The sequence below is a fragment of the Aptenodytes forsteri genome, unplaced genomic scaffold, assembly GCF_000699145.1.
Source record: "Aptenodytes forsteri isolate BGI_AS27 unplaced genomic scaffold, ASM69914v1 Scaffold1, whole genome shotgun sequence".
Lineage (NCBI taxonomy): Eukaryota > Metazoa > Chordata > Aves > Sphenisciformes > Spheniscidae > Aptenodytes > Aptenodytes forsteri.
The window spans coordinates 5,328,337-5,343,870 of NW_008795035.1; the positions used below are offsets into that span (position 1 = coordinate 5,328,337).

Here is a 15,534-nt window from a genome sequence, read left to right on the forward strand (position 1 = left end):
TTTCCCTTATTTCTACATACCTATAGCACCACACAACAGTTTAAGGCCATCCTGCCCCAGCACTAATTGCCACGAGCTGCACCTATGCAAGACTTAAGCCTCTGACTCACGAGTTGGGATTACTTCTCCGAGCAGGAGCGCAGTGGCTTTTGACCCGAGCTGCTGCCTGCTCCACCCATCTCCGACATTTCTACCCTTTCGCCAGGTACAGCTCAGCTGCTCACAAAGCGGGGAATTACTGCTCAAGCGCACAAACCAGAACAGTCAAGGCAAAAAGAAGTGGCACCAGTTAAGTTTTCTTTAAATATATCAGGCCATGGTTTCTGAAAACACAGTTATCACTGTATAAGCATATAACGAAACAAGACTATTCCTAAACTGTAATCAAACTGCAAAGCTCACCTAAAATTCTACACTTCTAGGTTTGCACAGCTGATTAGCTATACACACTCTAACTTAATAAAAAAAGGCATTCCCAGCCTAAGGATCTTAAAACAGAAGTCTATGTGAATTCTGCTGAAGGCAACTGTCTAGATGCTCTAGAAGAATTAAATGTTGTGCTAAGATGGAGTTAATCCTTTGGACACTAATATTAGGAAGGCTGGGGGGGGGGGGGGGGGGGGCGGGCGGGGGCGGGGGGGGGGAGGGGGGGGCGGGGGGGCAGTACGTGATTAAAAGGAAACTACTTAACTTTCTTTTTTTTTGGGCGGGGTGGGGTGAGGTCTGTTTTCTAGTTTGTTTGGTTTTGTTGGGGTTTTTTTCCATTCTTGCCTTCCTTTCACATTCTCTTCCACCTATTTATGGTAATTTTATTTATGTTTCAGTCTCTAAGTAAAAGCTATTTCATTTACAGCTTTTACAAAGAACCTCACGTTTTCAAAGATTAACAGCATTAAATGACTAGTTTTGCAACGATTCTTTGATACAGGTTACAAGCCATTAAATATGAAATATGTGGCATTGATACAGCATTCCCCTTACGTCACTTACAGACAATCGTAACTATATCCAGAAAACAAGCTGATAAAAAGAGATTCAGGTATTATCCCCACAATGCTAACGGAGGAGAACAAAGAAAAAGTTGAACAGTCTCAACAAACAGCAGGTGTTTGTATCCCAAATCCTCTTACAGCAGACAAAGTTAAAGCCAGTTTCACACTGGTCTTCAAAGATCCCTGGAAATCTGAATGCAGTCTCTCCCACAGAGCACCAGAGCCAGCGTCCGAGGGGATTACATGGCAGCTGGAATGGATAAGGCCTGGCAAGTATGCAAGCAGACAACCTGGACGCATCATTTCTTCCCATCCAGAAGCATCAGTATAGCTCTGGCAGGGATTTGAGAGTCTCCGACAGAAAGGGGATGAGAGGGCAGAAAGGCAGGATGGAGGACGAGAACGGCAGAGAGGTCCTGATACAAAAGTGATTAGTACCAATGCACTGGTCTAATATTCCTAAAAAGAACCGACTGCAGATGAATGCATCCGTCCCCAGTATATGAATATTTTATCAGCCAGCATTATATGAAGATGACTCAGCTGGCAGTAGGATTTCTCTTTCCCTTATATACTTACATTAATATGCTCAAGCACTGTAGAAGAGCAAAGAAAGTTATTAAATAAGGCTAGGCTTCTCTCAAAGACACGCAGTATCTCATAAACGCTAAAGGGCTCTATGCAGAAGCCAAGTGAAGAAGTGTCATGGCCTGTGTAATCCAGGAGACCACACACCCTGCTTGGATAGTCTTCTTTTAATTCTCTGGAAATATTTCATGTTCCTTTGGGTTGTTCTAACCACTTCCACAGATTTAAAGACGAAAGGCAGTATTTTCTTTTGATTTAAAAAAATCAAAACAATCGGCCCTTCCTCTGCACTGACATGTCTTGTGAATCATAAATAGGAAGAAATCCTACTTGGATAAGTGACACTGTAACCTCTATTTTTCCCCCACCCCCAGATAAGTGGAGAAAACACATACCAGTTTCGTAATTGCTCCAAACACTGAGCTTTATTACAGTGTGAATCTGTATGCGCTTAAGCATCTGCTTTCAAAGAAGTGGCAAATTCACAGCCTCACAGATAAACACTACTCTCCTGATGAGTCTCTCCTGCCTTCTCTCAATTATCCATTTTCAGATAGACTCATTAAATATTCTAACAAATACCAAGAGTGATAACTGCCAAATGGAAAAGACAGTCATTTCATGAAAGCAATCTATTACTAGAAAAGATTCTTCCAGCATCTTTCTGAAACAAGAAAATAGTGTTCTTTGTTTCTCACCATTTTTTATATCTTCTACATCAGACTCAAATTCCTTTCTTCCTAAGCATCCTCAAGTTCTTCCATTCCTGTCACTCAAAGATGGGCTGACTTGACTCTACCAGGATTAAAGATCTGTTGCTCCACAGAATCTATACGTTATCAAGCCAATATTTAAACCTGCACTGTTTTGCACTTAATTTTCGTCTTGCACATGTTCCTTTAATGAACTTTTAGCACAAAGAATGTTCAGGCCTCAGTAACAGTCAATATAAAGCTAAGATGATTAAGAAAATATACAGCAATCACCAGGATTAACAGTACCAGATGTTCTGAAACAGCAGACCACAGATAACTAGTTCAGAGCTTAAAAATCAAATTTCCTAGCCAAAGCCTTTATCATCACAAACCCAGGGGCGAAATCCCTTCTCCCAGTAAGTACTACTTAGAATTGTGAACAACAAAATTTAGCACAGCGTCAAAGTTTCTCCTGTGCACTTCTCCTGTTCGGTTGAAGCGCTCACGAAACCTGCCTTGTGCTCCCCAGGAACTTGAAAAGATAGCACAAAAAATTTATTATAGAAACAGATACCTGCATTGAATTATATGCAAAAACATTAAGTATCAGTAAATTTTACCTATTTTAAAGTAACAAATGTTAATCTAAGAAATGGGAACAGTACTTCTGTGCATTTAGAAGAGTACTAACTTTCTCATAACTTTCCTAAACTCACATCAGAAAATTCAGTCCTGAAACCAGGTCATATATACTTGCTCAGCTTATCCAGCTATCTCATCTGGCATCATCCAAGCTTCTATGGAGTAAAAGACATTTTTGCCCAGATTGTGCAAATCAAGAGGTTTTAACGATGGTCAAAGAGCATGCTTGCATACTTTGTTTTCTGTCAACATACCTAGTTAATGGGGCCAATTGCTTTTGTAGTCTTTTGGTGAAAGATGCCTTGCTAGTCAGCTTTCTCCCCTCAAAAAAGGATGCTTACCAATTAACAGCTAGCTACTGCATAAGCAGCAGAAGTACCTAGCAGTGGATCAAGGACAATTGTTAACACAATCAGTTAAGTGCGTTATTCCAGCTGATGCTAAAGGCAGAAACTGACCTGCAGATGCATCTTAGAAAATTTAAAAAAAAAACCAAAAACCTAAAAGTGAAAGGGAAAAGAGAAGCAGCTTCCTGATGTTACTCAGTGTTCTAGTTGCCTCTATCTGTGATGCAGTCCTTGTAAAGCAAGCAGGCTCCCTACTTGATTGCAGTATCACCAGAGAACAACTGGTTATGCAGAAAAAAAAATGTTAGCAATTCCAGTATGTGCCACACCGGCACGTAACTGCCTACCAATAAACTAGCATAGCATAAAGAAGTCTTGTGCTGTTGGAGTTTCTATTTTCGAAATAACAGATAACAGTGCAGTGCCTGGAAAACTAGGTGTATTAATGTCTACATTATGGCCAGACACCAATGGGGATAGTAACATTTTGGCTATGTAGGTTTTCTGCAGTTCACCATTTCATGGCACATGCACTTTCAGTTATAAGCTACTGCTGTGTTCTCCCCCAACACACACTTTTCATATTTAGCTCTCCACACAGTTACATTTTACAAATGAATAGTGTTTCCCTTTCTCCTAGTACCACAAAGCTTCCAAGACAGAGGCAAAATAGAAATATTTAATGAGAGTTTTAAAAAAATATTTGAAGCAGCTGCCTGATCAGTTCTACAGTGAAGAGCAGGAAAGAACATAGTTCACATTAGACTATTGCCCAGAATAGGGAAGGAAGAAAAACAGAGTAACAAATGATGAACAATGCTTGCTAAATTGAGTTCCTCCTCTCCCCCTCAAAATCCCGGTAATAAAATTAGCTAAGTTTAAGCTAACATTGCTTCCTTTATTCCAAATTAACACTCCATAATAAAAAAAGAACAGAAAATTGCTGTGAATGTCCAACCAAAGAGACTAATAATCTTTGGTTCAGTTTCTCCTGCTGCTGAAATGCAACAAGTGTAGAACTACATCCAGGTAAGAAGCATCCAAGATCCTTAGGTTTAATGTTCCTCATTACAAACATCATTAAAGTGGATTTTTGGATAGAAAGGGTAATTTCCCGAAATAACTGGAAGGTGCCAGATCTTATTTATATCAATAGCGTCTGTTCAATGCTCTACGCAGAATGGTCTACAGATCTTAGATGAGCTTTGACAGAAGGGCAACCAATTTGGAAGGGTGGTACATTTGGCACCAGCTTGCTTAGTCTCAGGATAGAAAAGAACTCGATAATTACAACCCTCTCACCCTCTACAAAACTGGCCAAACATTGAGGATTTATGACATTCTTATCTTTCACATCAAGCATTCAGATCCAAGTTATACTGAAATACATTCTATCATCTTTGTTCATGCAAATACAAATTACAATCATTTCTATTTTTAAAAGACAATTATATTTGTGCCTGTATTCCTTCACAGATAGTAGTTTCTGCATTATCAGACTGATTTTTAGTACAAATTTCAAAAACAGGATAAAAAACTAATTGTACTGGTTTTATGCCTGGGGGCTTTAGAACTGAACATCACATTACATGAATAATTAGCAAGAGCTCAGGGGAGAGGGCAGAGGGTTTCTGTATCAGAGAAACAGAAGTTTGGAAGCTGGCAGAGATTCAGCAAAAGTCAACACCTTTTTGGCATACTGGCCAGGCTTAAGGTTAAACCACTTAATATCTTAAACCACTGTACTGACTCCTGAAAGGGTGCTTCTTGAATCCAAAAAGAGATGTCTGCAATCTATGCTAAGTCACAGTGTAATTATTAACCAGTCTGAGGCAAAGGTTACATGTTCATAAACCAGTATGCATAAAAATAGCAAAACTGTAGCTGAAACGCTACCCCACCTCTTCCTACAACTTGGGTACTTTTACAGTTGGTTAAACTTGCTAAGATGCTCATACCCAGACTGAAACACTAACTTTTTCTGTAGTATTATTAAGACACATTGAAAACCATGCTTTACCAGAAAAATAGACAAGCTTTTTACAGTAGGGAACAACAAAAAAATATTACGAAGAAAATGTCTAGTGCAACTTAATATGCAAGGTGAGGTACATTCCAGTCTTAGAGGAAGGAGGAGACTGCCTGGCTCTTGACCAGCTGCCTCAAGGTAAGAATTGCTCAGGTAACACCTCCAAAATAAATATTATACCAAATTAGCTACTTCAATTAAAAAAACCCAACACAACACACCAAAACATACACACGCTTCTGTGAGAAATGAAGCTATAAAGAACAAACAGCATGCAGAAGACGACTTGTAAATTTGCCCTGATGAACATGCTGCTTTTTTCTTGAAAGATGCCACTTTCCCCAGGCTGTCATACAGCCAACATCCTACTTCAATGAAGTAATCAGATGTTGGGGAAGACTATACAGAGATGGGACAAAGATTAAGATCTGTACAAACAAACCAGTCCAATGCTTAAGGCGGCAAGTTAACTACTCAAAATTTCCTTTAAGGTGTAGATGGTTGCATACACCATTTTGGTTGCAAAATGCTTAACAGAAGTCTAGCCCCATATTACTGTTGGGTCCTCTTTTATTTTGCATATTATTAAGGCTTGCAATTTATTGTATAGCGTAATAGTTAAGACAAAGTGTCTTGTTTAATTTATTGCAAATAGCCATTAAGATTCATGGAATAATGACAAAATAATCTAAACCTTATCTCAGTTTATCTATACACTGGAAAAAATATGTAACTAGTTTTGCTTCTCTGCTGATATTGAACGCCATTTTTCAAGTTCTATGAGAACATCCAAAGCAAAGCTAACTAGAAGTCAGCAGAGAGAAGGAATGTCCAGAAAGATCCTATAACAACCTTATTAAAAAGAGAAACATCTCAAGCCATACTATTTAAAGGGTGCTTTCCTGAGAAACATGTCGAAGTTGGTCTCAGAATTTTCAGACTTGTTGGATCCCGTTATCGATTACTCCAGAGTAGTTCATTTGCTGCACACAAAAAGACATGGCCATGGCATGTCACAAAATTAAATGTAACTGGTCTAACATACTGGGATCTTAAGAAATTTGGCAGCGTCCTGTAAAAAAAACCAAACAAACAACAAACACCACCACCCCACCACCCCCCCCGCTTTTAACTACTAACTGACCCTGCTTGGCTTTAGAAAGGTCAAACAAACAACAAACACCACCACCCCACCACCCCCCCCGCTTTGAGCTACTAGCTGACACTGCTTGCCTTGAGAAGGGTTATTTGCCAGACACTGATGTATGCAGCTTGTTTCAGCAGCATGCCTTGGCTGATAAACAAGGCTCACAAGAGTCAAAGTTCTTAAAGTAACATTTCTATATGTAAGCAGGATTTTTTTAATCAGGCACGGTAACACAGATCTTCCTAAAAGCATACCCAAAACTGTCTAAACCAACAATCAATTTCAAATTAACAGTTTAAAAAAAAAAGCATTTTCATCTTGAAAGATATACCTAGAAAGAATTTCAAGAGACTGTACCAATAGATAATATTACTGTCAGGAAGGCACACATGAAGTTTTTCTAACAAATTTGCAATAGAAAAAAACCCAGAGGCAATACTTTGAGATGACCTCTAATTTAATTTTTTTCCCCTCTGGACTTTGAGGCAAGCGTACTAACTTAAAACCTCGTCTTCCACATCAACATCATTCTTCATTTGTGAACCCACATGGAATTCCCCTTTTTGAAAGCTGAGATGTTACACATTTATTTCGCGATTGTAGGGATTTTCCCCAAAGACGTGCATGTGCTCATCAGGAGACATGAAGCCAAGGGTGGGAAGGTGGGTGGGCACTGAGCCAGGTCCTACTGTTTAGCACAGTTTTGCGCCTTTGTATTATTCGGCCTCATGGTCCAGCAAATCCAACCACAATGTTTAACGCCAACAGGAGAAGCTTTGTTCTGTAAAGCTAACATAGTGGTTAAAAACCCATAGAATAAAGATATGGATATAGATAATGCCAGTATAACACTGTCATTATACAACTGGCCTACATTTCCACTGTCTGAGATTGTCTGAGGGTTGCATAGCTTCGTGTGCAAACATGCCACAATAACCCATTTTTCTCAAATTAGCCTTTGGAATACAGAATGCAAAGATGTTCCTCAGTCTGTAAGCTGACACTGTGCACTATTCATCCCATTCTACATTCTTAGCCTTCTGTTAAAAGCACCTTTATTCCTCTGTGTTCATACAGAGTTTCCTGGGTTTACAATCACACACTTCCATTGCTCACAAAACCTGACACATTAAAAAACCCACACCAACAAAACACTCAGTTTGAGAGCAGGAACGAAATTCAGCTTCATCATCAGATGTCAGGCTGAGCATGCAAGACATGTAAGTCATTCATCGAAAAACTGGAAAGCAGGAGAGTCAAGATGAACTAGTAGCGAATGGGTCACTTGAAACTGCTTATTCAACTCACAAGTATAGTCTCTAGCGATCTCAATTATCCACTATCCACCGACGCTTATAGATATGAGAGGTTTGCCCACCTATTGTATTTTACACCATACAAACCCAAGTTTTCAGAGTTAGACAAAGACAATCCTTAATTATTTCTATTTCAGATCAATGTAAACTCAAATTAACATGAAGAGACACTTAAGAGTCACCAGCGTTCAAAAATTGTGAAGATGTGCCTTTCCTAGGTTCAAGAAAACACAAGGAACCCCTCATCTTGCTCATGGACAAATGCCTTCAATTTCTCTCAAGTGCAGTGGCAACTGAAACTATCTCCTAATCAACAGAGAAAGATTTCTGCCCTTTTTAGGGGCTAGTTGGCAAAAGCAAGCCTGTATGTGCACAAGCACGTTAGGTACAACATATTCGCAGCTTATTTTATGACTCATTTCAACTGCTTCCAATGCAGCCTTGTAATTGATTTATATTTGTGAGGGAGGGCAGAAGGGAGTGTTAGTTATTCATTAAATTTATTACCGACTTCAGGGAAAAAAAAGGCTATGTTATTTGTTCATTTAATTTATTAGTGCTACATAATTTTGAGACTGTTATCTTCAAAGCCAACAGAGACTGCAACTAAGGAACTAGTTTCTCGACATTTTGCTTAGAAGTGTTTTTTGGGGCAAGGTTTAAAAGTAAAAGTTACTATAATCACACTGCCCTTTCCACCAGGCAAATGTCATGTTAAAACGAAATATGAAATTCAGACATATGCTACAGAAATTAGGCTCCAAACAGCTAATTGCTTGGCACTGCCTTTGTACTAGTCTATCTCCATGTGAGGAAGCATCACAGGAAAAAAAAACCCAGAAAACCAAAAAGAACCTGTTTTCTTCATTCAATATGGAAATACAAATATCCATTTGCTCAAGAACTGTCAGTTTTCCCCACAAAACCAGTTGCTGGCAGATAATTCACTTTTGTAGCTTGGAAAGTTCTCCACCTATACCCACAGGTATCTACAGTCCTGGATAGCATTGTTAATTGGGTTTTTTTTTCCTTTGTTCTTTTTACTTAAGTTCACAAGTAATGAGCTAGTGTAAACTTAGCCCAGCACTTAGAAACACTCCAAAATAGCAGAGTAACAAAGGATAAAGGTTGAATTTTGGAGGGATTTTTTCTTTTTTGAAGTTGCGATGGACTGGAGATTGACCCTGGCTTCAGAGCAAAACCAGAGGTTTACGCGGTCCAGCTCAAACTCCACTGTTAGGAACAAATTGAACAAATCTAAGTGCTACCAGCAACATGCACAGGTCAAACAGCCACCCTGCAACAACCACCAGCTCGGTCTCAAAAGGTGACACGCTTCTCTCTCCAGCGTGAGAAAGGGAAAAAGCTTGCCTTTCTCTTTCTCGTACACTTCATGAGATTTAGCAGCGCTAAAAGCAGACAAAAACCTTTAGTTACTTCAGCATGCAGGATTTAGCAACATGGTCCTCTAGAAACCTTTGTGTTCAATGCTCTGATGATGTTGAGAACCAGATCCTACAATCTTTGAATAGCAGGGTAAACCGACATCTCCGGTTCAGGACCCTGAATTTCAGAACTATCTACACCCAGGATAACAAGTATTGTTAGCCAAAGGCGCTTTGGCAGCTTATTTTTCTTCCCAAATAACACTAGTGGCAAAACATTCTTGACAGTGAAAAACCTCCTTTTTTTTTTTTTTTTTAAAAACAAGCTTTCCTCTTGCTGACAGAAATAGGGAAATATTAAACAAAACTACTTTTACTTCAGTGACTAAACTATGTAATACAACACCAAAGCTCAGTAAACATTTTGAATAACTTTAAACATCAGAGCACCTGTTTTAAACAGTTGTTGGTATTTGTCCCTGGGACGCTCATCATCTGCATTAATCTCTGCTCACTGCATAGACAACAACAGGAGACTATTCTGTATGTTTCTATTTTTGAGCTAAGTTGTATGCAGTTTTTCCTGAAGTACTGACCACGGCAGGTAGAATAAGCTGAGTTTTAGATAACAGCCTCGTTAAATAATCCTTTGCATACACAGTATCAACATTATTAAAAAAACTGGAAGTGGAAAATACCCTATTAAAGTCAATGACAGAAAAATCTACCAGGTGATGCAAGGGGAACACTATTACTCCAGGACTATTTACAGCGACTCTGCCAAGCACTGCCTTTGGCCATCCCAGGAATTTAGTTGGTAACTTTTTATCAAAACCTCTAGGTATTCAATCTAAAGAAGACAGGTTAGATAAGCACAGAAACACAGTGCTAGTGAAAGAAGATTCTGTCGCAAAGAAAATTAAAGTAGAAATTAACTATTTTGGTAAAACAAGGTAAAAAAACCTGAAGCTATTCTTCACCTAGAAAGCTGTAACCGCTTCAGCAAACCAGAATGGAGACAAACTAAACTGACACAACCTCAGAAGATTAGTTATCACTCTAGTCTAATCCAATTAGGTGCGTTTCCTAATTCTACTCAAATGAAAACTGTAACACACTTCCACCAACTCCTGCAAAGGAAACAGCAATAAGAGGAGACTGATAATCAGCACCACAAATAATACAATTCCCATATAAGAAAAGGTTTGGGGTTTTTTAACATTAAATTTGAGGAAAAAGTGTAAAAAACTACTTAAACAGCCTAAACTATCTGCTATCCGTTGATCAAAAGCCCTTGCATTTTACTATACCGTTTTGCAATTCAATTCCTTTCATCCTGCCATATTAATTAAGCAGCTTTATGAAAAATGGAATTAAGCAGCTTAATGAAAAATGGAAGTGAACCAACGCTCTCCTACGGACTGAAAGACAAACCCAAAGGTATATGTTTTGAGAATGAAGGATTTACACGTTACAATAACATGTATCATTTAGCAAAAGCTGAAACAGAAGACACTAGTTTATACAGTGCACCAGGAAAAACACATCAAGCTATATTTTGTTAAATACAACAAGAACAGCTCTTCTAAGCTGTTTAACAACTACATCTTCTTCACCTTCTTTCAATATCCAGAAGTTGGACTCGGGAGGTTCTTCTCTTTGATACTCTACTACAGAGGCAGAGAGAGTGGGGAAGCAGTGCCTTCTTTCATTTGACCGGGATTTTACAACATTTCACAAATCTTCTCCAGATTTTCAGAGAACATACAAACTGATTTTAATACGAATAGCATGCAATCAACAAAGCAGTCATGCTTTGGTTTTGCGCGTAAGCACTGTACCCAAACGCTAAGTGTGTATCCTGTTTTTAAGTACTGAACATCGTCTTAATGTAAAAGCGTTAGAAAGTTCAACCTTTCCATGTGGAATTCAGGAAAGGGGGGAGGAGGATGACAATCAAGTCACCCTGTGCAGATGTTGCACTAAGTCAATCAGATATTAGGGCAAGAGTTAATCACATCTCCATAAAAAGCAGCAACTTAAAACCATATGGACCATGAGGGAAGACAGCGCGCAATATAGCTCCTCTTCAATCTGGTTCTGGTTTTGGAACAAACAGAACAGAAACAGACCAACCTGCCTAAAACAACACTCACAAAAAATGTCATCTGAAGCAATGAAAACAGAAGATTCTTTCTGAGAAACATTTAGATACCAGATGGAAAATTTGTTAATCAAGTGGAAATAAATATATATATATACAAGCCCAAATTAATTACTCAGTAATACTTGATATTGGAACTAGAGCAACCAATGCTACAGTTAGACCTCTGAAGGAACATCTATAAAAACTCATTTTAAGGGAATAAAATTCTATGTCAACATAGAATTAGGCTGAAAGGCAGTTAGCATTCAAACTTAGTAATTAATAAAATTATCATTTAAGAGTATACTTTATTCGTGAGGAGAGATACTAATTTAATTAGAATTAAGGAAAATAAGTTACTCCTTACAAAGACTAAAAGAACGGAGAATAGTTGACACTATTTCTCCAAAGACAGGCTGAAACTGAACAAAAAAACCAACCTTGATTTTATTTTTCAGCCACTGTTTATGAGACAGTTTTATAATCATTTGTTATATAAGGTTTAATATCTAAATGTGTATGTGGTAGCAAGATTCTCATTTCAGTACCTTGAAAAAATACAGTAAAAATTTGCAGCCATGTTTGCAACTGCAGTCAGCTCACCATTTCTAAAATTTGGCGGCAATCTGTTTTGTTCAAGTGTAGGGTTAATTCCCACCTTACTCAGGGCAACTTTCAAAATACGCTGATGACTTAATATTTGCTAAGTATCAGTGGTACTTCACAGGCACAATTTAAAAAAAAAAAAAAAGAAAGACTCTCAGACTTCCAACATTTTAATGATTCCTTTCTGCTGCCAGGTGGAACGTCTGGTGGATTCAGAAGAGCAACAGCTTCCCACAGAACTTAGCACTCACTAAATGCTTTCGATGGTTTAGTGAACCTCTCCTATTTTAAGACTTGACTTTTAACTTTGCATTACAGTTCACTACCATATGACTGCAGGCCAAATGTTAGGAATTTGCATTAAGAATGAAAGCATACACAAACTCTTGGAAGCTACCAATGAACTGCTGCAGCAGAAATGGTATAATATGACATTTTACCTCAAGAAGCAGACTTCTATGTTACAGTAGAATATTTCACTTAATTGTGAGCCACTTGGACTTACTAGAAAGGGCTAAGAAATTATCAGTCTCAAAGTTCACACTACCGCTTAAGAGAATTCCTCAGCAGAAAGACTATCGCTTTGGCTCATATCTGTTACGAAGACACTTATCTGTTAACAGACAGAATTGATTAACTTTTTTTTTAAGCTTACATTTTACAGTAACCGATTTCTTTACTGGGCACCTAAAATACTGTAATATTTCCTTTGGCTCCAAAAAATCTAACCGATGAAAACACAACTACTCTAACAGTACTCTCAAGGTAGCACTAAGATGTGGGATTTACAAACATAGCAAAGTTAAGAGTTGGCAAATTTCAACCCCTCAATTTAAGGAGGAAAGCAGAATCTAGATCATGTATAAACTACAAAAAGGACTCCAATATAAAACCATAAACTTCCTCCGGTCGCACTTTAATAGAAGGAGCGCAATCCTCTCAGAGCAAGCTGGGCACGTGTTGGCATCACCTACTGGGTCAGGCTTCTCAAAAGACTTAAGCGAAGGAACCCCTTGTTTCTGGATCTACGTAGATCTTAAACACGTACTAAATGCCTGTCGAGAGAGGAGCACTTCCAGGCAGATGTGAAAGCACTTTTTCAGAGCTCTAGAAGGCTTTCATGAAAAAACATGATCAACTAAACATTAAGTGAAACAGAAAGAAAACACAGCAACTGAAGGACAAACATTAACTAGGCTTGGCTTACACATAACACTTTTCCTCCTCTAAACCTTATTGACATCATCCATATGCATAACGGTGGCATTTAATAATTTATTCTGCATACTGCATATCAAAATTATCTCTTTACATAAAACCATATTATTTATATTCAATAACTTTTTTTTTTTTTTTTTTTTTTTTTTTTTTAAAAATCCTGGAAAATGAACCCAGAATCTGGTTTACTCACCAAACAGACAGAACTCATGCTACAAAAGGGTAACGTCCCCCTACACCTTTCTCCCCCACGCTTTTAACCTGACTTGGGCAGACCAATGTCAAAGGCTGTTTGGACTCCACAACTGACCAATCCCCGGATCCTTGAAAAGCCAATTATCTAAATTAGTAACAACTCCTGTCACTATTTTTGAAGCTGGCACGTATCCCTAAGACATTAAATACTCATTTCATGTAGGCCAAGTTCATCTACACAACCCCAGAGCCAAGAACAGAAAACGTTCATCGTTCTTTCCTCTTGCCCTACTGCAACAATTTAAGCTTTTTAAAGTTCTCCCTTTCAGGATACGTTCTGCGAGGTCCTACTTTAAGAACCACTAACACAACAACAAAAGGAGCTCATTGTTTCTATGGACAGAAGAAGCAACAGAGGCCCAGGGATGGCAATCAGTTGTAGCAAGGATCCAGAGGAGGCAGCTCTGCTCAGGATTTCCTAGAAGCCAAGGACTCCCTGTTCCTACTGACCATGCTGCCTTGCCAGAGTCTTCTCATTACCACTCCATCCCTTTGAATGCCACCTGCTTCGGCATCTCCTCCTGGCAGAATCCCCAGCTCCACTTCCACCTGTCAACACTTCTTCCTTCCACCCCGCTACTCTACCCAATTCGATAACAGTTTGTTTGGTTGCCAAAAGAGAAAGACATCTATGTCGCACAAGCTTGCATGAAACCCCAGACGCATCACAGAACACCAGCAGTTTCTTGGTAAGCACTAGCCTAGACTACCGCCAAATTCAGTCAAGGTTTTGGCTCAACTGGGTTACCTCTAAGCGTAGACAGTGGTAGGCAAGTCTCGAACCAGAGTTTTTTGTTGTGGTTTTTTTTTTTTCCCATCCTGCAAGCTCAAACTGCAACCAATACAGTATGTCCTGCTCAAGATGGAGATTTGTAATGGTACAGCTGACTGAACCCCTAAATCTAGAAAAAACCCAAGGATGAAGGCTTGTGCATCCTTTTAACAAATGAAGCCATCCAGCAAATCGCGTTGTAGCTGTTGATGGAATATGTGGTGAGGCCATTGAAAAAAACCATCTACAAACCCTTCCCCTCCACCTCTCAGCAGGTTAACAGTGCAGACACCGGACTTATTAGGATTAAACGGATACACAGAAATACCTCGTCCCCAATATCCATTTACCTTGTCCTGAGGGCCTGCCAGGCTGCATCAATGTCTGCGTACAGGTTTTTCTCAGAGGGCTTGCCAGTGCTCACCCCGTAGCCAGAGTAGTCGTAAGAGAAGACGTTGCAGTTGATGCGGGAGCCAAGGCCAATGTAGAAGCTGCACATCTGGCCCAGGTCCACAGCATTACCATGCGAGAAGAGCAGCGTGTACCGGCCAGTGGGGGCACAACGTACGAACATGCAGCCCAGCCTGTTATCTCGAGCCGTGCGGGAGAAGAACACTTCCACGGCATCCAGTTCCCGCTGCGAATACTGCCAGTCCGCCCGCTCGCTCAAGTGGAGGCTGCAGGTGCCTGATCCCGTCGGGGTCCCTGCCCCGGCTGCCGCCCCAGCCTCCTGCTGCTGCTCAGGCTGCAGCACGGTGTAGGTGGGCTCCGGGGGCAGGAAGGCCAGCTTGGCAGCGATGCGGCTGGGGCAAGGCGGGCAGCAGAACAGCCAGCAGAGCTCGCCCAGAGAGAAACCGTTCATTCTGGGGCCTTGTTCTGGCATCAGAGACACCGGAGAAAAACTAACCTCTACTGGAAAGAAGTCAAACCAACCGACCCAGAGCCCTCCTCCGATGCAACCTGTGCACCTTCCTGCAAGGCTAGAAGCTGCCCTCCCAAAATGCAAACAACCACCTTGGAGGAACTACAGTTCAGCAAAAATAGTGCAGCTCTTCAAAGCCTGAAAGCGTGCTTATAGCAAAAAAAAAAAAAACAAAAACCAACCAACCCCCCACAAAATATAAATTAAGTACAACCGGCCCTTAAAAACCCAACTAACGCTACAGTAAATGCAACCCTCTAAAGCGCCACCCTAGATCCCCTCGAAGAAAATAAACCACACGTACATGTACACATTTACAAAATGACTTCCCAGATCCTACGGCTCAGTGCGGCGCGCCAGAATTAAAAGCGGAGGCCCCCCGCGCCGGAGCCGGCCCCCCAGCAGGGAACCCGCAGCCACAGCGGCCGAGGGCCCTTCCCCCTTCGCGGCACCACACGCGGCCCCCCCCGCGCC

The 15,534-nt window shown here is 40.2% G+C and overlaps 1 protein-coding gene across 1 annotated transcript in view; it reads right to left on the minus strand.

The window, feature by feature from the left end:
• Window positions 1–15,369, minus strand: part of ABHD17C (abhydrolase domain containing 17C) — a 30,579-nt gene extending 15,210 nt beyond the window's left edge. Inside the window, exon 1 of the mRNA XM_009276550.1 lies at window positions 14,489–15,369. Coding sequence (XP_009274825.1) covers window positions 14,489–15,021 — 533 coding nt within the window. The 5' untranslated portion in view covers window positions 15,022–15,369. The remainder of the gene's footprint in view (window positions 1–14,488) is intronic.
• Between the last annotated feature and the right edge of the window lie 165 nt (window positions 15,370–15,534).